The sequence below is a fragment of the Dryas octopetala genome, chromosome 4 (genome assembly GCF_963921425.1).
Source record: "Dryas octopetala chromosome 4, drDryOcto1.1, whole genome shotgun sequence".
In the NCBI taxonomy this organism is placed as follows: domain Eukaryota; kingdom Viridiplantae; phylum Streptophyta; class Magnoliopsida; order Rosales; family Rosaceae; genus Dryas; species Dryas octopetala.
The window spans coordinates 1838478-1865060 of NC_141369.1; the positions used below are offsets into that span (position 1 = coordinate 1838478).

General features: G+C 34.5%; 1 protein-coding gene across 2 annotated transcripts; it reads right to left on the reverse strand.

The window, feature by feature from the left end:
* Positions 1-3520: 3520 nt before the first annotated feature.
* Positions 3521-16808, reverse strand: LOC147286050 (plant/protein). 2 transcript variants are annotated; one of them, XM_086240527.1, is made up of 11 exons: positions 16460-16808; positions 15570-15672; positions 12946-12959; positions 7417-7635; positions 7200-7271; positions 6327-6413; positions 5856-5894; positions 5031-5135; positions 4646-4811; positions 4125-4234; positions 3522-4016 (listed from the first exon to the last, which is right to left on the reverse strand). In XM_086240527.1, the coding sequence occupies exons 1-11, from the start codon at positions 16682-16684 to the stop codon at positions 3930-3932; spliced, it is 1227 nt and encodes a 408-aa protein (XP_086096653.1). In that variant the 5' UTR covers positions 16685-16808; the 3' UTR covers positions 3522-3929. The 2 variants fall into 2 exon arrangements, with proteins under 2 accessions (XP_086096654.1, XP_086096653.1); XM_086240528.1 differs by lacking the exon at positions 12946-12959 and having other exon boundaries at positions 3521-4016; positions 16460-16655.
* Positions 16809-26583: the final 9775 nt, after the last annotated feature.

The window sequence follows — 26583 nt, forward strand, 5'->3', positions numbered from 1 at the left end:
ATTGCACCAAAGTTCTTCTTCAATCAACAGCAACAAGAGCATCAGATGATTGAAGTCAAGCAGATCCGATCTCAAGACAACCTTGCATACCTCTTCACCAAGTCACTGCCAAAGTTCACATTCTTGAAGCATGTTCGAGGTATTGGTTTGCGTGGATTGTCTAATTTACCTAGTATATAGTCTTTAGGGGGAGTTGACAAGGAGGAGTATCCTGAGGCATACTCACTTGACCATTGTGTACTCTTTTGTCCTCCGTCCAGGGGTATTTTATCCCACTGAGTTTTGTTACTTGTCAAGGTTTTAATGAGGCACATCTTGGCATAGTCACCCTACTCATATTGCATCCTGAAGATGTCTTGATTTGATATATATATACATATGCATTTGCTCATCTTTTTCCTACGACCACAGGTTTGTCCCATTGGGTTTACTGGGCAAGGTTTTGGTGTAGCAACTCTAATGCACCCCGCTGGCAAAGACATACTATCTGCTTATGATCCAGATGAGATGACTTCACCTACTTCCGAGGTTCTGATGCGACTACTCCACACTCACGCGCGTTGTACTCTTTTTTCCTTCAACCAAGGGTGTTTTGTTCCAACGAGGCAATTTAAAAACGCATAGCAGAGACAACACTAATGACATGAAATATCCAAGGGAGAGTGTTGTAAATACTTTATTAGTGTGGCTATTCCTGTAAATAGTTGGAGGGGCATACTTGTAATTGTACTAAACTCTAGTAAATCCTACCTCTATATAAGGATAGTTATCTGATGAATGAAAACACAAATCATATTTTTCTCTGCCTCAAACCCTACTTTCATATACTTTTACAACATAATCCTTTTTTTTCACTCGCCTATGTCCCTAATTAATACCCTTTTAGTATAAACATTGTTTTAACCCATTTTCTTCCTCTATATTTTCTTTCTTCCATAAACCATAAACTCTATTCACCCACCAAATTTTGAAACCATATACAACATCATACATACTCCTAGATTAGATAGGAAGAGAGTGAGAAAGGAGAGGGCAGAGTTAAATCAACCCATAAATTGTAACTTTGTAATGTGCCCAAGAACTTTTATGTTAGGATGAGATTTTGAATAAGAGAATAAATTAAACAAAATAATTAAGAAAACAAGGGGGATTTGGGAGTATGAATGATGGAGACAAAATCAAATATTAGAAACAATATTTTAGAGTCAGATTGTGAATAAATCTTTGCAGAAGAAAAAAAAAAGATTTTTCATGAATCCAAAGTGGTTTTCCTTGTATATTAAAGTGTGGAAGATGAAATGAGATTATGTAGGTGTAGAGAAGTAGGTGGGTAGAGTATATTTTTGTTTATGTAAGTCTTTGGAGGTCATTTAACAAAAATTAAACAAATGATTAATATTTTTATGAAGTGGTGGGTGGGAAAATAAGACATAAGGGTGAGAATAGTGGCAGTCTAAAAGTAATAAAATTATAGCACTTTAATTTAAAAACGCTGTAAGCTATTTTAAGACCCACAAAGTCCTTATGCACGTATCTGGAAGCCCAATATTTTGTTTACGCGGGTTATTTCTCTCCCACTTGATTGTGATCACAAATTTGGGAAGCATGTATATCCCTTCAATTTCCAAAATGAGACATTGATCGGTGGTGGAAAGCTAGATTCAAGAATTCCTATAAGTACGTACTACAACTGTACAACAATCTATTAATTTGTTCTTTGTGCTTCTATACTTTTAAATATGATGCCACCAAAAGTAGTTGACCAACTTTCTATACTATAGTCTAGTTGACAGCCATGGCTAGTAAAAAAGATGACTTTCATATATATATATATATATTGTAATTTACTCGAGATATTAAATTGAGAATAGAAGGTTTTATCATCAAAACACATTAGCTTATGGATGCATCCATGTTTGCATCATATATTCTTGCATTCACTGTGTATGAAGATACTTGCTTTTTTAGGTTATTTCCATATTCTTTTATTATTTCATACTCAAAATTTAGTTTATCAAGGCTATTAATTATTTTTCCAACATCTTGTGATAATATATATATATATATATGAAATTAGAAATTCTACACCTGTAAGTTTATTTTTGGTAATAATTCTAGGGCTGGGTCAGTAACCGAACCGTCACCCCACGGTATGGTCAACTTCGCAACCACCGCCACTACTGACAGCTTCAGATGCGATTGTTGTCTGGTCAATGTGATCGGTTTCGATGGCTGGTGTCACACCAGCCAAGCAGCCCAAGCTTGCCTCACTGGAGCCTCCATGCACTGCCAAGCCACCAGCCTCGCCGTCGCACCAGCAACACCACTGCGTCTCTGCCTACTTTAAAATGGAGTAATATTTCGTTATATTTTATGGCAATAAAACTATTGGTACATATATAGTGATGGACCAATAGTATAGATCCTACAATCAAGCTATTTCTCTAATTACACGTCTAATGAATCTGTACACGTCTAATGTCCAACTACACTGCCTCTAGAATAGGAAAGAAGATCACAAAGATATTTACAATCAAGAGTTGACTATCAACCCAATATCTCAACATGTTTGCCCTCTAGTTTCTACAACCAGAGACCAGCAACATAGAAGAAGAAGAAGAAGAGGAAGGTTTTTGCAACTAGAGACCAGTAACACAGAAGCAAGAGAAGGAGGGTGTCGATCGGTGTCAGCATACCGACAGTTCAGCCTTTTCAAGCCGCCACCACCTACCAGCGCCATCGGATTGGTTGGCCAATCGACACTGACTCGTCGGTCAAGCGTCGGTGGCGGTTGCGGTTGATCAGCAATTCCGATCCAGCCCTAAATAATTCTGCACATGTAAGTTATGGAAATAGTTGGTTGATGACATCATAACAACTTAATTATCTAATGAAACCTATTAATTGTTGACTAATTTGCTTCAAACCAACTTGAACATATGAAATATTTTAATGTTTCACATTTACTCTGTCTAAATTGCTATGGGTGATGGAGTTTGTGAGTTGGACTTTAAAGATTCCAACCAACGTCCTAAATAAATTGTTATTTTATTTTTGGCAGTTTGGGGGCACTTGGATATTGGATGTTTTCTTGTTGGCCATTTGGAAACTCTTGGATATTGGATGGTTTCTTTTTTACATTTTGGAGAAACTTGGCTATTAATTGGATGCTTTATTTTGAGGAGAGTTAATAGGTTACTCTCATATCCTGAAGGCTAGACTTGTTTTTGTTGCTATAGAACCGACATATTATTATTTTTTAAAGGCCAATTTGAAACTATTATGCTTATGCAGCCTTAAGTTTAGTATTTGGAATAACTTCTACTTTGAAACTATTGTACCTTTTATTTGATCATTTGAAACTATTGTATTTCAAGACCAATTTAATGATGTGTTTTAGTTCCAATTATTTCTTTTAATTTACATACCTGATAACACACAATTTTCATACTAAATGCTATAAAAAATTTCTAGTAGCAATTTGAAAAGCCTAAAAAATTAATTATCGAGGCACCAAAATATGTCATCAATAACTACTATAACATTCACTAAATGCTTTGAAAAATAACGATAGCAATTTAAAACGCTATAGTAATAATTATAATAGCATTTGTGAAACGCTATGAAAGATCCATACATATTATAGCATTCTAAAACGCTATTATACACCACAATAATGGCATTTCAAAAATGATATAGTATTTGGAACGCTATTATATCTATTTGATCTATTATAGCGTCGGCTATGATAGCGTTTTGGCTAACGCTATAAAAGTGCTTTTATAGCATTTTTTGAGTGCTATAATTGACATTATGGTCTAGTGATGGCCTGCAAAAAATGGTTGCACAATCTGTCAGCTAGATCAACTAGTAATAGAGGGAAAACTTGCGTGGCCATTGGAATAGAAAAATTTGACAACCACTTGATGTTATCCACAAACTGGTACCATAGGCTCCATTGGTGAGGAGATATCCCTATCACACATTTCAGAAGTAATCTGCACAACTCCTTCATCCTGCATTCATGTTTTCAAATATGCATATAAATTATAGATACAAATTACTGAACATTTTTTTTATACATGCTACTTTTAATTTTTAATAAAGTACTAGCAACACTCTACCTTTGCAATATTTCTGAAGTATGTTGTTGTATAATTTCCGGTAGGGAACAAAACTTCAATCATATCTGCTAAGACCAACTGTGGCTGGGAAACTGCTCCATTATACCAATCTTCACATGCAAAATTTGCAGAGAGATGCCAATTATACAAAATTTGCATAATTGTCTTAAGTATACAAATAACCAATTAAAATGTAAAGCACACAGTAAAAAATACTGTCTCCTTAATAACATCAGTGAGAAAAACTACCACAAAACTAAATACAATGTATTTAAAGTGAATTTAATATGACTTACAATGTAATATTATAAATTTCAAATGAAAAGTCCCTCATTTAAAATACTGTCTCCTTAATAACATTAGTGAGAATTACCACAATACTAAATACAATGTATTTAAAGTAAATTTAATATGACTTACAATGTAATATTATAAATTTCAAATGAATAGTCCCTCATTTAAATCCACATGCACATATAGACTTGCAAAATATAGATGCATAAAAATATAATACTACTTACCAAGAGTAGTTGAGTTTTGAATTCTTTTATCGTATCTCCACAAGCTTTGGTTAGTCAGGAAAACAAAACAAGAATGATCTTCCACATTTATATTTTGGAGAAACATTGATGAATTGTAAACAACTGGATCTGAACAATATGTTTCGTCAATGACCACATCCACTGTCTACATACATCAACAAACAAACTCATCGATCATCAGATAAAATATAAAAAACATATATGGGTAAGGTTTTCTTGCCAGCCATACTGAATTTAGACGAACCACACATTCAATAAAGAATTGATTAACTTAGTTAATGACTCAGATTCATAGTCCGATAAGAAAACATCTCTGATTCATATAAAATATATCTCATAATTATCGTTGGTTTCGTTAACTCACACATAGGATGGCATGCAATTCATCCAAATCATCAGGAATAGAGACGTTATAGGTATTCTTGTTGATAGAACCATCCACATTCTCACCACCTGCATCTTCTACATACTGCATGCATGTTTCAAAGTTTAATGAATGCCAGCTAAAATTGAAACTGGCAAAAGAAATTGTCATGTTATATATGGTAAAGGATGCCAAAAAATTGCACATGCATTAAAGGGTTCATTAATGATGACAAGACTCATCAGAAGTAACTTGGTTACAACAAACAAAAGTATATTTTATTCCACAAAGAAGAACACATAAAGCAAATATGGTAATTGGACAAGTGTGGGACCCATGTGAATATAAGTCATCGACAGCTTATCTGGTGCATATAAGCATGGGATACACCTACATTGCGCCTTCGGGAATGACCGGTGGCTACCTAGTGGCCAATGACAAAATGCCACTCCAACCCGGTGACCATTATCTTCAATGACCACTGTGCTTCCCGGTGGCAAATGGCCCTTATTGTTGTAGTGCATGTCATGTCATGTGTCACGTTAGTTTGTAACCAAAAATAAAGGCAAGTTCTAGGGAGAGGCAAGGGAGGCAACCGCCTTGAGCCCCCACATGTTTAGGGCCCTAAATTTTATAAATCCCCTACATATTGTGTTAGGACCAAATAATGTAAAAAAAAAAAATCATGTGAATGAATATGGAGCTCGAAATCTCAGGACTGGCCCTACCAAAAATTAAGATAATAATCATTAGACATGGATCCTCTCCTAACATAAATGATGACAGAAGAATTTCGACCAATTAAAACTGATATCTAGTACATACCTTCAACTTGAATGTTTCCTTTGTAAAAGTCCATATACCCTGCAAATTAAAAGGAAATCTACTTAGTTTATTACCACGGCTTAATTGCTGACTGTTCCCATAAACATATTTACTCTTTTTCGTTACTTAAATCAATCCAAAATTAATTAAGTAAAGATTAATTAGATGAGTTGATGTAACTCAACAAGACCAAGAGAATGTTTTGATCATGTCCATGAGTCGGGCTCCAGTACCATTCGAGCCTAACTCATGGACATGATCAAAACATGACAATATGTTTACTTAGAAGTGATAACATCTACAACATTATAAATTATGCAAATTATCACGCTAAACTTTTCCTTCCCATAGAATTACAAAGGCTTTTAATGGTTTTCAAAATAAAAAGAAAACTTTATAATTGATGCATATATGATTTTTTATTTTTTTTTGCGTATGTGCATATCAGTGTCTAGAAGTTTGTCCACGAACATTATCATACTGCATCCATGCTACAGTTGGTTTGAAGGATGTCCTGCCTGTTGCAAGTTTGGTCAAACATTGATAACTCTCTGCAACCTGCATAATGATAAATTAATCGTTAGTACAACATAAAAATAATATAAATTTCTATTATAACTTTAAGTACACAAAATATTCTTTTGACAGTCCAAATGTTGATATGAACCATTGGTCAAATCAATTTTAGTTTCACTGTATGATTTAAATTAACAGTCTTGCAATTTAACATATCAGATATATGAAAAGAGAGCACAATTGAATTACTAGCAAACTAGACAACCCCAAATATGTGTAGTATATGCGAAAGTGACTTGTTTTCATTGCAATATTTTGTTTTTCTAAGAAAATATAGTTATAATAAAATTTAAAATAAATAGATTTGAAAGTAGTCATAAGTCATGGGTGGGAGATAGTTTTTACCCAGTAAAACACACACTGAAAAAAATATATATTATTATATATATGTTTCCACAAGAAAAATAATGAAATTTCAAATGAAACAAGCTAAAATTTCAAATTAATTTTTTCTCTTATAAATAAGTATAGATGAGTAGGATATTTTGAATGGGCATTTTTTATGAATAAGAGTTTTTCATGGACTATTTTAGTTAGCAGAAAGTATCTTGACCATTTTATTTTGATCACCTGTTAAAGTCTATTGATGAATCACAAAAAACATGCAAGGTAAATGACTTACTAGTCTAGTGGGGATATGAAGAACAGAATGGGGGATTTGAGAGAAGAAAAGATATATTCTAATTGTGTAGACTGTAGCATACACTAGTTTCTTAACTCTTTTTTTTTTTTTTTTTTATGTTAAAATAAATAAGTTGTCATACTTACTGCATTGTAAACTTGATTTGCTCTGCTTTCAACGTTTGCAAACACTCCCAAGAACTTAATCCACTCTGCTCTCTACCAAAATATATAAATCAGATATTGTATTTAAGCATAAAATAAACAATAGGTAGCCAAAGTCATTACCAAGATATTAATCCTTACAGCAAGATAATTAAAACAAACCAAATACCATGGTATTTTATATATATCATGTGCTTACCTGCAAAGGGCTATCCTCTCCATAAGGAGCAAAAGAGGCAAAATTGCAAGCTTGTGGTTGGTCAATGTTGGTAATGAAATGTGCTGCAAAATTTGCTATCTGTTGTGGCTCACTTTTGTTAATCACATCAACTTCTCCAGCTTCATATAATTTCAATAGGCATTGAGAAGCCACAGAATCTGATGTAATGCCCTTCAAGCTCCCTAATAAGCCCAGTAGCTGCGCACAACAAATTTGATATTTGTTCAGGAAGACAAAGCAAAGAAAATTAATCCAAAATCCCTATATATGACTGAAGGCTTAGTTCATAAATTCAATTCATTCAGTTGTATATTTTATGCCATATATACCCATGGATGAATATATTAGTGTTAACAGAAATCCAAGCGGTCTGGATTTGCGAAAATATTGACGAATAATTGATGTTGGTAACCATCAATAAAAATGATGAATATTTGATTTAAACATGACGAATTAAAATGAAACTTTACAAAATACTAAATCAATCATCAATGCGATATATGTATATATATATTAAACTAATAAAATAATTTTAAACTTTTTTGGTTAAACACTGAGGGAAAGGGAGACTCAAACTTGGGACGTTGGTTATATGGATATTCTTAACCAGTAGAGTTACAAGCCCTCACATTAAACTAATAAACTTCAATTTATTCATTGGCAGTACATTTCTCATTCTTTTACACTAATGCCAGAAAGAAAGTACTACTAGAGAATTTAAAAGTAAATGAGTCCATCTGGATGCATACAATATTTGTACCAAATTGTGTACTTTGGAGCGAACACGAGTATTTCTCCCATGAATAGCTCCATCAGATAAGTCATGTATGGAATCTTAAAGTCTCCGCAATTCCCTCAACAAATGCTGAATAAGTGAAGTCTCACCAAACTTCTTCAGACGTAACTCAACTGATACCAATTTCGAACTCTTCAGCATGAGCAACTATTCATAGGCCAGGGTTTCCCATATATCATCAATGTGATCTGGCTTAACCTATTGGAACCAGGGTTAGCTGCAATGTCAAGAAGGTCTAGGTGGTCATTTTCTACAACCTCATCTTAAAGGGCCTCAATATCTTGTAGCTTCAGTTTTATATTATAATATCAGAAAAAATAATTTTTTTCAGCCTATTATACACACAGACCAAATTCCTCAAGGTTGGAGCATCATCCTTATATATGTGCAACTATTCAGCTGCACATGGACCAGATGCGAGGTGACAAGTCAAAAAATTGAGATCCCAGAATCCCGGAGGATTAACAGAAGGTCGTAGTTTGAACCAACATTAAATTAAAAAATATATATATATAAAATAAAACAGGAAACCAACGGAGGACCAAAGGAGGATTATCCTTGGCTGATCAAAAGAGGATTATTGGCTCAAAAGATCACCAGATCCTAAATTTTACTATTAATAGACCTCCATGGTCCTTTCCACATTGTTCATTCAAGCCACTCAATGCATTCATATACTTAGCATGAGTAAGAGAGTTTTCTAGGTTGGTAGATAATTCTTACTATCAGAATTTCTATACCACACTTCCCAGTGCACACATTGCTCTAGGAAACCTTGTTAGAAAAATCATTCGACCTAAACAGTTTGTGAACTTGTGAATGAGGAAAACCTAAGCCGTGAACTAAGGTGTTGAGGGGTCAACTGGTGTGGCTAACTCTTGAAGACGGTGGATTTGGGGTACGTGCAGAGAAACATTGGAGCATACAAGCATTGTTTAGTTTTTCCTTTATGTGTCATGTGGTTTTTTTCCTGGTTTTTTCCTGTCAGGGTTTTTCCACGTAGATGTTCTGTTATGGATAAAACGATTGCTTGATTTGTGGGATTAAACAAACTAGCTTGATATATGGTCTTGGGTTTTTTTCCCGTCAGGATTTTCCACGTACATGTTATGTTGATTTAAAAAATAAATAAATAAATAAATAAACAAACTAGTTTGATATATGTGTAGCTGTTGTACACATAAACATCTATGTTGTTTAATTTCATTGTCTGTATGTTATCTATCTATTGACCTATTAGCATGCATAAAAGAGTAGATTAGGTTTATGGTTATTTGAGTATATTTGTAACATACCAAAAAATTGACTTGGACCTATTCAACCCTCCTTTAGGTCTACCTATACCAGTATTTTGTTTTCATACTCTTTCATGGTTGCAATAGATCACCACGAAACACAGTTGCTACGGACATAGAGGAATTGTGGTATGCTAACCTTGTGTTGAGATTAAAAAATTCCACATCAGTTATTTCAAGTCTTGCACCAAATATATAATAGTGGACATCTCCACCCATTGCCGATTGATTTTGGTTGGATGCTATAACTTTGACATGGTATCAGAGTGGCAATTCATGTAAACAGATCATAACTGTAGATAATGGGATTAACCAACATATGAGTTATACCTACACAATAACTACATATATGCCAAACAACTTTGTTTAATCCAACATACCAAGTAAGCATTTTGCCCACTACGTTGATATGTGCTGAAAGCCCTTCACGGGTTAAAAAGACCATGGGATGTGCAAGGGTAAACACTATACTATGAAGAAATTTAGGTACAAGGATATAAGACTAACAACCCAAAGCAACATTATGCTTGTACTATCCAATGGTCAACTTCACGTACTCCCAAAAATTTACAGCCTTCAAGTGTTAGAAATACCAATTGACTTTAGTACCCGAATGCACAATTTGTACCATCCTCACGCACATGCTTGTACTACCAAGCTCTAGTCGAAGAATATGTTTAGGGCATAGCTGGCCTGATAAAATGGCATGCTAAAGCCATTTTTTGGTTTTGCTCGCTAAAATTCTTTTCAAATGTAGCTGATCAATTGGAATGCCAAACCTCCAAAAGTATTTCCCATCTTATTTAGCTTTTCACACTTCATGCCATCTCCAATTGGCCCACTGGTTTCTTAGAATAGAAAAATTCAAAAACTCAATTTGATGGGTTAAGACAAAGAAAATTCAGTTGCTTTTGCGTTAATTTTAACCCGCGAGCATTTTGTTTCTTACCATTGTTTTTTTATCTAATGTTTCTTTATTACCCTTTCTTTTTCATAGCAAATAATTTTCTCATTCATTTATTTTCTTTTTTAATGTCCCAATTCTTTTGTATAGTAAAGTATGGCACATGTCATTTTTATGCCATTTCCATTTTATGGCACAAGAAAATGACACATCACCATAGGAGTGTGCCTATGCCAAATTTTGATATATATTTATTTTTTCATTTTAAATGCCAAAATATGGCATTAGCACACCTAATGATATTTTCCATTGTAGATCCTCTTAGGGTGTTTGAATTTCTCTAACTGGGTTTCCTAGAACAATGCATGCAGGAGATTTATAATCAAACACAAAAAATATCTAAAATTTCTAAACCCTACCACAGACCTAAATCAAACATTTTCTTCAATGTTTCAAAATTTATAAAACAGTGACATGTTGGAAATAAGATGGCACATGATTAAGAAAGATCTTATCTTGGTCAAGCTTTCTAATTTCATGTAAGGAATTCCATCAATTAAAGTCAAAAGACAAGAAAAGACAAGATTCAGCAAAACAAAAATCTAAAGTAAACAAAACACACAAAAAAAAAAAACCAAATAATTTAAGACTTCAAGAATACAACATATGATGAACAAACATAACCATCTAGGATCATAAACAAATTCCAAGAAAGAATCAAGAATTGCACTCTCAATCAGGAAATCTCAAACATATTTTCAGTGTTTGGAGTTTGTTGACTACATAATCTGGCACTAGATTACCTATCATGTTTACTTCACAAATATTCTCATTTTATGGTGGTTGTTGGTTTATGCTAACAACATTAAGCTGGAGATCTTCATCACTCTATTCCGAAAATTGATTAGAGCATTGGATGTGGTTGAGATTTTCCTACTTGGATTAATGAAAGGTTAAGTATGAAGGCCTATAAGTCCACAAGAATGTAGATATTATCAACCTTTATCATATCATTTTCAATAACACCTCTAGAGATTTTTATGCAATTATCAGCTAAAGAAGGTGTCATTGAAGTGGGTTTCATCTCTCCTAACTACTGCACATATACTGTATATGAAAATAGAGTCACACTCGCCAATAAATCTAACAAAGCATACTCAATATGATGATCACCCATCATACACGAGATTGTAGGAAAACTGATGTCCTTATATTTGAAAGATCCTATTTGGAATGATCGAATTAACTTGTTCAGTTAGAAAGGCTTTCCGTAGGAATATTTTTTCTTCCTATTAATGGTACATATATCTTTCAAAAATTTTGCATATGAGAGAACTAGTTGTACTGCAGTTAAGAATGAGATCTTTATATGGCCTTTTTTAAGCACCTCTAAAATATCACCAACCAAATTGTGTACCTTTCTTTGAAGTGGTTAACTCTGAGTAAATGAAGCTTTAGTGACAAAATTCCTAATGGGGGGTCCAACTACAAAAGGTTATAAGAGAATGGGTTGTTGGTTACACAGGGCACCTTTTGTAGTTGGTTTGACTTTTGGTTAATCAAAATCATGTTTATCTTCAGAATATTGGAGCTCAACTTTTGATTCACTCTTGTTAGTTTGCTTTTCCAAGTTCGGTATTTGAACCTTATTTGAACCCGATTCTTAATGCATTGGACATGAATGGTCACACTAGTTAGTTGCATAAATTTTTGGAGTGAAGCTTCTAAAAATCATGGCTTTTGTTGTAGTGCAACAAACTGTATGTTGAGTAGGTTGAAGAAATGAGGTCATGGTAGACTTGGAGGGTGGAATTGATTATTTTGCATTTCGTTTCCTCCTAAGTTCATTTGAGGTTGGTTTTGCCTCCACAAAAACTAGGGTGATTCTGCCTCAGAAAAAGTCTAGTAAATACTTTCCTAAATTGTTGAGCGAATTAATTTCCTTGTTAAAAGCACTCTAAATAACCATAGAAAGGTATGTTTGTGCAGAATGCATAGGATTAGGAAAAAAAAAAAGAGAGAGAAAAAAAGTAGGAAGGAAGAGAGACATATGCCTGGCATATTCATACATTTCGAGTCATTCAAATTTCATTGACTTCGAACAAGAATTATATGGATTTATTCAAATTTCAAGTCATTCAAATTTAATCCTAACCATCTAGACGGAATTATCTTATTTTGAACCCCATAGGAGCTCTTTCTAGTATTAGTATAATATAATTAAAAATGTGCCGGTTAAATGATCAATGATATAGTGCATAAATAATCTATTATAGTTCAAGTTTTGACTCCATACTTATCATAATCTCCCTACATATCATATACTCATTATGGACCGGACATAGTATTTTATGATGTTAAAGATTGTAATTCCATACTTGTTATCAATTCCAAAATCCTAAAGATTTTCAAAACATAAAAATAGAAAAGCAAAGAGAAATTAAGGGAAGGGGAAGAGATAGTTTCATACTAGATTATGAGAATTATCACTTATGGGAGCTGGCAATCCTCACCTCGAAAAAGGAAACTGCAATTATACAAAGAAGAATTTAGAAATGAGAATAAAGGTTAGTGAAATTAAAGACAAGAAATAAGAAATTAAAAGCTATAAATGGTGTCTTCAATGATTTGACCTTTTCATTTGTAATGTCAGTCTCAGCCCTTAAATAATGAAAATGTACTAGAAGATGGGTTCAAAGCATATATAGGACATTACTTGATTTTATCTTGATTTACTATCCTTTGTATAGAAACCTTGTAATAGTAGGATTGAAATTGACTTAATGATTCACTCTTTGTTTCATATGCCGCAACCGGGTTTAGAAGACAAAAAGCAATTAAGAAAGACAAAACCCAATTCTTAAATGACAGACTACAGCAAAAGCAAGCCGGCCACCAGTTGAAATTTCCAAACTCAGAATGTCATATCAATATCATTTGAAATATGTTGTTCAAGAAATTTCCCTTCTCGGCTTCTCCTTATTTGCTATTAACAAGAGGGTTTAAAACCAATGCACAGATTGCCCAAGTTTTTCAAAAAAAAAAAAAAAAACATTTGTCAATCTTACCATTGGGATTAGACGATCAATGAAACTTTGAGTGAAAGTATGGCTTTGTAGAAGTAGTCCGAACAATGTAATCATCAGATATAAGAAAGAGGAGAATTTGTGGGGGAATGGTTGCTCCGGCCTCATGGCCGCAACATCAATCGAGAGAGAGGTTGGGCAAACGAAAGAAGGTGAAGTGTTTTGATGAGTGAAAGCCTGAGGTGGGTAAAACGGCAGAATAGGAAAAAGAGAACAAAGCAAGGAAAAAAGAAAAACTATAACTATAAGTCTATAACCGAGAAATCAAATTCTAAATATAAAAATAAATTCAAGAATTTTGACCACATGGCATGCTTCAAGTGAGCTGTCATACCACTTCAGCATATTGAGGTGGTAGGACGGTCCCACATAAGTTTTTCTTCAGGTGTTAAGGGTGGTCCTTATGGAGGACGGGGATTGAAACAAATGAATACATCAATATTAATGAATTTCATTTTATATATAAGTGAGGAATTCGAATTTAAAATCTCTTTTAATATTGTAGAGAAAATCAATAGATTTTGGAAGACTAAAAATTGGTGAACTAAACCAAATGGCACACATGATCTAGGATCTGAATCCTCTCTAAGCACTCTCTCCTAATTACATATCTAATTTTTTAATCCTAACCATCTATTTTCATCATGTGACTATCTAAGAAATATGTTGCTTAATTTTTTCAATTATGCTTCACCAAACCTACGGCGTTTTGGTGGAAACACATTCACAATTCCATCTCTCTCTCTCTCTCTCTCTCTCTCTCTCTCTCTCTCTCTCTCTCTCTCCCTCTCGGAAGTGCAGTGGAAAAATGCCACTGTTTCCTGTGACAGGCAATGCTACCATTTCCGTAACAGGTGACGCCACCAAAGGCAGGCCATCGATTTCTCTCCTCTTTTTTCCTTTTTTATCACCCAATTTCATAATTTTGGGGTAGCATAATTAAAAAAATGATCAATTACAAATAAATCAATAAAATTTTTTAAAGTTACATATTAGTTAATCTACTTTTTCATAATTTCATTTTAGTCATTATTGATCAAAATAAAATTAAAAAGATAAATTATTATAGATCAATAAACATACATTACTATACATATTTAGATTTGTATTAGGTTTATATTTGATTGCTACGCAGTAATACAGTTAATTCTAAACCCGAAACTTCATTTTTAAACCCTAAACCTCATTTATATAACATAAACCTCATTTATATACCCTAAATCAAATAAAGGGCAACGTTATAATTTTACGCTCATAAGTAATGAAAAAAAGGGAAGGGGCAAGTTGATATTTTTCAATGCATAAAAATACATGACATCAACAAATAGATTGAGCTTACTAACTAAACTGGAATAAAATTTTAAAACTCAATAACCTTTATGGGAAAAGAAAATTCACATTAACCATTATGTAATATTGAAATATTTTAAAAGATTAAAAGAAAGTGCTTAGGAAAGGATTTGGATATCATGATCTATGTTCTATGTTCTATATCATTATTTTATGAGACACCAAAGCGACAATATATGTGTAATAACTAAGTAATAAGCCACATCCATCAATCTTCGACAATGAACATGGCTCTCATTTCTATTTTACCGACCAAATTAAAAAAAGAAGTTTGTATTTTACAACACAGATATTTTACTTTGAGTATTCATTTATCTTTTTTGTATCATATACATATTCTTAGAGGAATAAGGAAACCTTTTTTATTTATGAGAAATGCAGCTAGCCTTCTCTTTGTGTTTTCTCTATTCTCCTATTCATTATGTAATGCATGATGCATCTAATTGTTACAAAATAAAATTATTTATTTATTTAATAACAGTTAGATGACTAAATAATTTTTGATCTAGTTAATTTTTTGTACAAAAATTATTTAAAAAATGATTTAGACAACAAACGATTCTTATCGTTACAGTATCTATGGAAATGCGCACATGAAAAAAGAGAAGCACAAAAATATAAAGCAGCTAGCATTCCTCTTTATTTATTTATTCGATCCTTTGACAAGAAAAAACATGAACCTAATGTGCGGCAAACAATACCTGGAAAATGATCCGCATCGATTGAATAATTTGATAATGGGATGACAAAGGACTTGATCCTTGAGGTGCAATATTTTGTCCTTGCTGCCATCCTTGAATTGTTCTATAATTTTGTTACATCCCAAAAAAGTTAATATAAAAGATTTCTTCACAATAAGCAAACTAATTAAGACTACAAATCAACCAGAGTTAAAACAGAAGTGACGGATAGATTTTTTTCTTTTTATAAACATAAATATTGTTAGGAGTTAATTAATTGGTTGCTTTAGTGATGTTAGGTTGTAATTTATTTTCTTAGGAAAAATTAGCAATAATGTTCTTTTATTTTTTTGGGCATGAAATATGATAAACACAAAATGAAAAAACAAAGATATGAGGAGAACAAGCCAAACAAATAGATAATAATAATAATAATAATATATAATAATAATAATAATAATAATAATAATAATAATAATAAAATAAGTAATCCTCACAAATTCTAAGCAACCATCATCACTTTTTTATTTACTATATACATACACGGAAAATTAAAAAGGATTTATTTGTTATATATATTAGAGAAAATTAATACAAAAACATCAAGATATATAAATCCTAAGCTTTGAATATCAATTTAATATGGAATGTGCATGATATATATACTATCTATCTGATTGTTCAGCATTTCTTAAAAATAAATGAGAAGTTACCCAAAATATTTGTTTCAAACTTATAATGATCGAAGTATTCGTCCAAAACAAATTATAATGAAGTAATTAAAACTAGTTTATTATAGAGGATTATACTTACTATATTATATGAAATTAGAAAAATGAAGTTAATTATAATATAGAATTCTTAACCAAAAAAAAAAAAATTATAATATATATAGAATTCTTAATTTCAACCTGGATGAGAAGGTAGCTCTTGCCGTCAATGGCATTCTTGATGACTTTGAAGGCCTGTCCATAGTATATGTGGAAATTAACTGCTTCTTCCACCTTTGAAATATTATTGCTACGCCCTTTTACAGGCGCTGTGGCTGCATTTACTCTTCCATGGCACACCACAATGAAGAAAACGACGACGCTTTGCAGCCAACTGGTAAAACAATAGGAAGAAGATGAACCCATTTATGCCCCTATATGAAACAAGAAACCAAAGCTAGCCTCGGCCCTCGATCTCTTTAAGAACTAGCAACTATAGCCTACTATTAGAGCAAGAGCATAATGATCATGCTAATGTCCCCACCAATATATATTCTTTGTGTAACTGTGTTTAAAAAAACTTGAGTGGAGCTGTTCAAGTTACCTATAATAATTTTTCATTACATATATAACAATATTGTTATGTGTCTGAAAAATAAAAAGTTATCGATCATCTATTAATTAATTAAATTGATATGAATTCCTCTTTATTTCTAATTAACTTTTAATCTTGCCATCTTCATAACATTTTTTAATTGTGTACAAGGTCACATTCATAACATTGGTAATCTTTGAATTATTAAAAACAAATATAACAAAAGTGGATACATTTAACTAAAATGTTATATTATCTAATACTGTTATGTGACAGAAACAATCGATATAAATTTCTTTCGTGCAAGAGAGAAAGTTTTACTATGTAGACATCGCATGTAATATAGAAACATTTTTACCCTTGGATGTTGAGAAATTTTATCTTTGTCCTACTAATTAGGATATAATTTTGTCACTAATATTAACTCTAAATCTAAATGTGTTAAATGCAGTGGGTAACAAAACAAGTCTGAAGCAAGAGAGAATTAAGATGGTGGCTTTTTGGAATAGGATGGGATGGAATCATGGGACTGGTGGTTGTCGGTGGGGTACTCAAATTCATGTGTGGTTGACTGAAAATGGGCTGGCAGGATATGATGTGCAGCTAACACACCACTAGTTATTTGGGTTAGAATAGTAAGTTACCCGTGAACCCCTTTTTTTTGCCCTATTTTGTCATCTTCTTTTCATCACTTTGCTGCATGGTCTTCACTTCTTGGCCTTTTCTATCTTCAGTGTGATATTCATGATTCATCATCCCATGTGCTCTGCACTAGTACCACCACAACCATATCCACCATCTCCAACAGTGAAAATAGTCACGTGCTCGATCTCTGCGCTCGAGCATACAAAACAAAATATTTATACTCCCAATGCTCAAATGGTTTTGAATTTTAAGTAAATTTCACAGATTAATATGGCCCGGGTATAACTTAATATCAGATTAGGATAGACTAATAGGTTAGGATTGAGATTAATCTATCTAATATTAGGTCACAGAGTGATTAATCCATTAGAATAATATGTGTATAATTATTATTAATATTTTAAACTCTAAATCTTAAATTTATAAATCTGTCATCCAACTATATTATAACACGTACTTGGATTAGATAACATTACCTGACAATATTACAGTCACATACAATAAATTGGCCTCTACGTATAATACAAGATTATACTGTCTATGCCATGTGTGTGATAGAAGATATTAGCTTATTCTAGGTTAATAACATTTTTTTTTTCTTGTTGTTCAGGTCAGGTTTTACTAAGGTCCTTATATAATTACAAACTTACAATTGTGCCAATTTTACCCTTATTGCTTCCTAGGGTTGCAATTTGATGACATATGCTAAATTTCATCAGTTTTGATTGAAATAGCATGTGATACTCACGACTCTCAGTCATGCATTTCACATACTATTTACATCAACCAAATTGATAAAATTAAACATTGTGTTTTAAAATGGTAACAATTAGGAAACGATGTATAAAAGTAATATTGAAACAATTAAAATTTTTAAAAATTTTTAAAAACTTGGACTAAAAACATAATTTGGCCCTTAATATATATTATTCGCTCACTTCAGTTTAAATTTTTAGAATTTAATTAATAATTGTTTTACATTTTGGGCAGAAGTAATAGACTTTTTATATATCCCTAAGTTTAATATCATTTTGGTATGAGTGATAGCTAGGTTAGCTAAGCACATTTACTTGCACATTATGGCTCATCCAGCTAGACATTCACAATCTAGAACTACATATATGCTTGAGCTAAAAATAACTCTGTCTTGATAGCCTGAAAAGACAAAAAAGTCATGAGATGAGACCTAACACTCAACCCCCATGTTAATATCCCGTGAATGACTGAATGTCTAAAGAATCCTCATTTGTCTTGTACAAGTTACAACCATTCATTGTTTGTTATTTCAAGTGTGAACTCACACTTCTGTGTCTAGCTCCCTGAAGTTCCATAAAACTTTAGTATTTTTTAATTACATACTTCATGGTGGGAAGGTGAGCCAAGTTGGCACATGTCGTCCCCAGACCCCAGTCATGTAATAACTCAGTTTTTATTAAATAAAATTTTGTTAAATTGATTAATAATTATGTTTAATTAGTTATAATTATATTTATTTATATTTTTATTATATATATTCTTTAAAAAAAAAAAATTGGCTGGACGTCTAGAAGTCCAGCAACTTCTACACTTTTTTGGTTTTATTTAGAGTTTGCTTCTTTCTTTTAGAGGAAAGTTTCTAATTGGTTGTTTTAAGGGGTGGCTGGGCAGTACTGGAAGTGAGGTGTGTGTTTGTGTAAGTGGGAGTGTGTGGTGTTGTTGTTATATGGCTGGAGATTTTAGACACAAGTTAGAACAACAAATTAAACAAGCCCAGCAACAACCCAGCCAAGCCGAGAGAGAGAGAGAGAGAGAGAGAGAGAGAGAGAGAGAGAGAGAGAGAGAGAGAGAGAGAGAGAGAGAGAGAGGAAGGTACAATTTTTTTCATATACTCTGTTTTTCTTAAACTTTGATTTTGGTGATGATATCTCATTTGGTGAGGTTCATTTGGTGAGGTTTATTTAGTGATTAAAAAGGTTTATAGGATCACAAACAACGTACCTAGAGTTTGGAGAGAAAGAAGAAGAGAATTCGGGTGGGGTGTAAAGAATAATTTAGTTTTGGGGTTTATGAATTTCATTTCATTTGGCTGTGTTTCCTTCGAGTTTAGTTGAAGTATAAGTTTTATTTCATCATTTCTTATAGAAACTTGTTAATACGCATGTTGATCGAGCAGAACTACGCATCGTAGAAATGGAAACGACGAGTCTTGAGATCGTTGTTTGCCTAGACATGGGCTAAGAAAAAGGCCTAAAAGATTAGAAACGCGTCCATAAGCCCGAAAGGTCTAGTGTATGGGACGAGGCCCAAACATGGGCTCAAGACCCAAGGGACCAAGGCCTAATTGTGGGCTTGACAACCAATGGGCCAAGGGCGATGAGGCTTGATGACCAAGAGAAGTGAGGCTAGGTTAGCCTCAACTTAGACACGGGTTAGTAACTTGTGATGGACCATTGGTTAGCACCCACGAATGCAAGCGCTCGATATCATAAAGGCGCAAGGCCTAAGAGGACCTTAGTGCAATAAGCGTGCAAGGCTAAGGATAGCCTAGCCTTGGCACTAATAGAAGACCCAAGTTAACTGATCTAGGCTTAGGTCTTCGCTGTAGGAGAGTCTTGGAGGCGTACACCAAGGGTACGCCCTGAGAGAGAGGTGCTTTGGAGATGGCCCAATACCAGTGTCGGCCTAGGATGGCACTTGGGGATCCATAAAGTCCCAGGTGGTGAGATCCGTAGGCAATTAGGGTGAAGTGGATGGGCTTCTTGATTGGAAGACCCAGCTTGCAAGAGAGTTAGCCTAGAAGGAGGCTTGTTCTACTTGGCCAAGGAGTCATGGCCTATCCTAAGTTAGACTTAGGCGGCAAGCTATCGGGAACCCCAATTAGACAAGGAGTAGGAGACCCTTGGCCATAATCACTATAAATAGGACACGCTAGCCCTCAAGTATGATAGGAAACCCTAGCTCTCTAGATTACTTTGAAATGTGTGATTATTGACTTGAGCGTCGGAGGCCGGGTCCTTGGCTGATACTACACCAATGCCCTCTTACGTTTAGCATTCTTTGTCTTAGTGTGCAGGGTAGAAGGAGAGTGACGTGGTGATCGTCGTAGGCCTTGATATGGAGATTAGAGGCTTGGTTGAGTGCGTGACAAATTTTGCCCATAAACATTTGGCGCCATCTGTGGGAATCAAGGTTCCATTCCTATTCGAACTTTACCTAGTTGACTTTATAACGGATCTGCAAAGAGTCCTAGACTTGGATCGGCGACGCGAATCATGTCTTCGGAGGAGATTTCTAGGAGGTGGTGAGCATGAGACCTTCATGTGTATGGGTGGGCTTGGCCTATGTATGGACAAGAACAACCTCCATATTTATGGGTGTGCTCGGCCTTGATTTTTATTGGTACACAGCTTTTTCGGCATACGCGACCTTCATGTTTATTAGTGAGCATGATCTTCAATTGTATGGGTAGGCTCGACCTATGTGTAAGGGCGAGCACAACCTCTATGTTTATAGGAGGACCTAGAAGCTGAGACCAAGTCCGAGGTTTGAGGCTTTAGCCTCCCTGCTGCTGAAAAAAAAAAAAAACAAGAAACAAGTTTGAGGCTTCAAAGTTTCTTTGCTTCCGAAATCAAGCATGCCTCCCTACATGCCACCCATTTTTTATCTTGATCCAAATCAAGTTAAAATAAAAAAAACGAAGGTAACTTCAGCCTCGACATGGCTAAAGCCAAGGAGAAGATCACTCAGGTTTAGGGGGAGAGCACTCGGCATGGCTCACACTTCCATCTGCCCACTGCTGCTAAAAAAAAAAACCAACTTCAGCCTCGGCCTCCCCAAGGCTGAGGTTGTCAATCTCAATTTGCTACAAACCCAAAAATACACAAAAAGTACATAGATAAATAAATTGGGAGTGAAGCTGTAGCTTCCGCCTTGCCTTCCTTTTTGTTGCCATTATGTGATCTAAAGAGGATGATAGAGAGGAGAGTGTACCTACTTCTCGGGGCTCGGAAAAACTGCAAGTTGGCCTCTCTCTTGCAGAAGTCGAAGCCGAAGTCGATGGTTGTGTGCACCAGGGTGATGCCGGGGTAGTCTTCTAGAGAGCGAAGAACAAGCTGCGATTTGGGTTCTTTCCTTTCTCTGTTAACATAAGAACATCCCATGGTTCATTGGGTGTATAAAGACTTAAGCTTCAGCTTTGGCAAAGCCGAGTTGAGACTTCACACTCTGCTGCTTCCCAAATTGAAAAGAGGTGTGAGGCTTCAGTTTTTCTTGTTGTTCCAATCGAAGAAGGGAAAGCCATTGGCCTCTTTGTCAGCTGCCCATCACATTAAACCAACAAAATAAAAATAAAAATAAGAGAAAAGAGCGAAAAGAGCGAAAATGAGCTACCTAGCTCCGGCCTATGCTTTGACGAGGCTGAGGTGAGCACTCGAGACGATGACGGCATCGAAGCAAAGGGTGACAAGAGGAATTCTACCCGAGGATGGAAACGTTGCGGGTGGTTGACGTAAGTGTCATCAAAGCTCACTCTACAAACCATTTCCAACTTTTTATGGTCTGTGCAAAAGTAATTGAGCAAGAATGGAGAAGAGATAGAGAAATAGGTTTTAAAGCTTCCTGTGTGAGGAAGAAGAAACTGGTGGGTTTTAATTAAAAAAAAAATAGAAGGGCAACGTCACATGGGCTGCTTGTGTTGGGCCTTTAGTTCTAATTCTTTCTTGGGGCTACTTATGGCCTCCTTAACAAAGTTGGCTCTATGAAATACATAAACAAATGGGCTGGCTTCTGTTGCCATTTGTTTTGGTCCTTAAAAAAAAAAAATCGCCACTGTCATCTTCACAATTGTGATGGCGTGTGTCATAGGCACTTCAAATTTTGTTGGACTTATTTCTTGCATTACAAAATGAGCCGAGGTATGTTCACTTTCATCCGTTTTATGTACTTGAGCTTTATCAATTTTATTTACATGTTTGTGGGAAACAAGCAAAGCGATGGTAGCATGACTCGTAAATTGAGTTGATCATTAATTTCTCCTCAATGATCCTTCTTAATTGAGGACTTGGGGACTGGAAAGGATGACCTTGTGCCGCTAAAAATGTTTATTGGCGTGCACGACCCTATTGGTGTGCACGGCCTATGTTTAGTGGTTTGCACGACCCTATTGGTGCGCACGACCTGTGTTTGGTGGCGTGCACGACTTTGATGGTGTGCACAACTTATGTTTAGTGGCTTGCACGACCCTATTGGTGTTCACGACCTATGTTTAGTGGCGTGCACGACCCTAGTGGTGTGCACAACTTAGGTTTAGTGGCGTGTACGATCTTATTTGTGTGCACGACTTATGTTTATTGACACGCACACCTTGTTGGTGTACCCGATCTAAGATGATTAGCTCACACGCCTTGTCGGTGTGTCTGAGCTATGTTTATTGGCACGTAAAACCTTCTTGGTATGTCGGGCCTTAATGATTAGTGGTGAACACAAACTTGTCGGTTTGCTCGTCCTTAACTTAGTCTCATATTTATCGGAGTGTATGGTCTGGACGATATGAACAGCCAATGCCTCATCTTCTTTTGAATGCCGACCCATGATGAGCTCTGACAAGGACAACTTTTTAGCTCGATCAAACATGCTACCGTTGACTAAAAATCCTCAACCAAAAAGTACTTTTTGGCTTGGGAACTTGCGGGACTTATGTTGAAACTAATATTGATCGAACATAACTACGTACGCATCGTAGAAATGGAAACAACAAGTTTTGGGATCGTTGTTTGTCTGGACATGGGCTAAAAAAAAGGTCCAAGAGATTTGAAACGCATCCATAGTCCCAAAAGATTAAGTGGATGGGACGAGTGTAACACCCTGAATTTTCGACTCATGGTAATTTTGTTACTTAAGTCTTCTAACCTTGTTCTTAAGGTTTGTTTAAATGAATTATAATTTTCCTTAACTTTGTTTTGACTAACTTAGACCTTTGATTGTGGTTCAAGAATTTAGTTGTGTGGAAGTGAATTTTTAAAAAAGAATTTCAAGAGTCTGGTGATTATTTTATTTATTTTTATTTTTCGAATTAAATTATGAGATGAAGAATTTTCATAATTTTTATGGAAGTGATTAAACTATTTTGAGGCTATAGAAAATTAGTACTTAGTGAGACGAGTCCGTAGGATTTTTTGAGGAATTATTTAAAGTCCCGAGTTATTTTTTGTGAATTTTCGATGTTTGGAGAAATTAGAGAAAATAAGAAATTAAAAGAGATTGTTGACTAGGCAGATAGCCGCCCACGTGGCGCGCTGCTTCATACTGAATCCATCTCCTTTGTTTTAATCTCCACCGTTGAACATCATTAAACCGGATTAACCCTAGCCATTGATTCCAATTGAAGAATTGGTCAACCCAGCCCAATCCTATTGACTCGCGTGTTTTGGAAATGAAGCGACCTAGTTAGTTTCCGCTCTACAAACGGGCGACTCGCCGGTTTGTGCATGACCCATTCGAATTTTTAGCTTGTTTTCACACTTTTGTGCATGACCCATTCGAATTTTTAGCTTGTTTTCACACTTTTGTGCATTTTTAGTGCAATTTGTCCCACATTGAAAACTTATAACTTCTTCACACCCCCTTGTACCTATAAATAAAGATTTTTGTACTTCATTTTCACTTGCACCACCAAGTAGAGTTACTAACTTCTTAGTTCTTTGGGAGTCTCTCTAAGAAGAGACATATCAAAAAAGAAGAAAATTCTCATAGTTAAAAGTTTTCTTTTGGAAAGCTTGCCAAGGAGGAGGAGTCCCTAGGAGTGGAGTCTAGTTTTGGAGGTCTACAACTGGGTAAGTATTTTATTATTTTTGTTTTGTTTATTTTTCTTAGGCTTTAATTTTAGGTTGCATACTTAGATTAATTAAGTAGGATTTATTAATTAATTAAGCATGTCTATGTGTATTTTAGAGATTTAATTGTTTAATTTATTTAGTTAATTAAGCATGATTAGTTGTAACTTTAATTTAGAGATTTAATTTAAAGCTAATAACTTGCTAGGTTTAACAAGTTTCTATTATAGAGATTAAGTTGGATTTAACTATTATTTGAGCTTAATTAATTAGTGAAATATTTTGGAGAAATACTAATTAATTAAATACTTGGATAATACTTAGGTTTGATTTATTCCAACCTAAATTAATTTGTGTAATTTCTTTGAACTAAAGAAATTAGTCAAGTGGTTTGACTTTAAGATAAAACTTGAAACTTGGAACTTGGAAACCCTAAAGAATATAATTGAGTCCACTTAGGACTAGAGTCTTTAGGGACGTGTGACCTAAAGGATGGGTCATAACGAGATTGTGTTGAACTTAACTTTTGACTAAGTTTTCTTATTGTCGGACACAAGGAATACCAGTTAGCGAAAGATTTCTTTGTGACGTGACAAGAAGGCGATGAATTCGAGATGGATGGGGATGCATAGACTATGTAAACGAATACGTTTGGATTCCAGTAAGATTTATCCTACATTCCTTACTATAGACTTTGTGTGTGTTTGTGTTTTTAAATTATTATAACATGCCATATTTGTATGATGGGTTTGAGAGTTAAGGTAGCCTTGTCGGTGACCTTGGGTTCAAGCTCCTAAACTTTCTAGAAAAATTGATCAGTATATTATGGGAAGTTTAGCCAAGCTAACACATGGCTAAGTGTGCTTGTATGAAGCGGGGACCCATGATTGATCAAGTGGCAGTGATACGATATCTCAGTTCTGAGTTCCTATTACTGTTTACCATGGCACTCTCACTATGGATGCTATTTCTTTTAATAGCATGTAGTAGTTATACCATTGTGTATCGACCATCAAGCATGAATGATTTGTTGTGAATTTGCATATTTATAATCATATTGCTGTACAATCGAGTCATAAATGTTTTGAAAAAGATTTCAAAGGAAAAATTTGAAGAACTTGTTTTAGATGATTTAAGAATCCAACGAAAAAAGATTTACACTATGTTTTTCACTAGGAAAGATTTTGTGGTTTTCAAACTAGCCAGGGTTCCCTGAGGGGAATCTATGATCGTATAAGATACTTACCCCAACATTATTTTTGTGTTCCTTGTTTATTGGATGTTTTTATAGGTACGAGCATGATAAATGACGAACTTGGACGAGGGTCGAGCAGAGTAGCATTTTGAGACTTGTCAACTTCCTGAATTCAATTAGTGTTGTTATTTAATTGGTATCTCGTGTCGAGTATGTTTTATTGATTTTTCCTCCATTGATTGGAGATGATAATTTTGAGTTATTTACTTTGATTATACATTGCGTAACTTTGAAACCTTTATTCTATTTTTACTATGTATTTCGAATTTATTTAATTCTTTAAGGTTGCAATGAACTACAGTAACTTTGGGGGTTGGTTTTATAAAGAAGTTTTATTTTTACTTCACATATTTCTGCTATTTATTATCTCTTATCCAACCCGACCTATTTAAAACAAAAGACTTAACCATATGTTGGTGAGATTATTAAGGATATGATTAAGTTTACTCGAGGATTTGTGGAGTAAAATATGAGATGTGTAGTTGGTGAAAAACTAATGATGTACTTGAAAGTAGTCGAGTTTACTCAAGGTTTCACTACAAGAAAAGTGAGCAATGCTCACTATTCTTTAAACCAAATTTGCTGCAGGTTGCAATTGCTAAAAAATTTGGTCAATATACACTATTTTGCCTTTGACTCCATATGGCACCCCCTTTTTAGTTTGTTAAAACTAACTAATGTATGTGGGTATGGCTTATGCGGTGACTAATTATGCTAACCAACCATCATTAAAAACGGTACTTACTGTAACTATTGAGCATCAGCTGCTTAAACAGTTGGAAATGAAATAAGAGGAGTTTACACTGTATTGTGAAATTATAGATGACTAAGTTGCGAGGGCAAAATTGTAATTTCGCAAACTAGGGTTTTATTATAAACAGCCAGCTCCAACATTATTGTATCTTCTCCTCCTGAACACAGCCGCACCCTCCCTCTCTTTCTCTCTCCTCTGCCGAGAGTCTTCTCCGGCGATACCACCTTTGTCCGGCGGCCAATGATGACGAGACCACCACCAAAACGC

Coding starts and splice junctions, on each gene's coding strand:
- LOC147286050 (XM_086240527.1), bottom strand. CDS start 16,684: ATGGGTTCATCTTCTTCCTATTGTTTTACCAGTTGGCTGCAAAGCGTC. Junction 6,414..7,199: donor CAAATCAAGTTTACAATGCA/GTAAGTATGACA, acceptor ATCATTATGCAG/GTTGCAGAGAGTTATCAATG. Junction 5,136..5,855: donor AGGAAACATTCAAGTTGAAG/GTATGTACTAGA, acceptor ACATGCATGCAG/TATGTAGAAGATGCAGGTGG.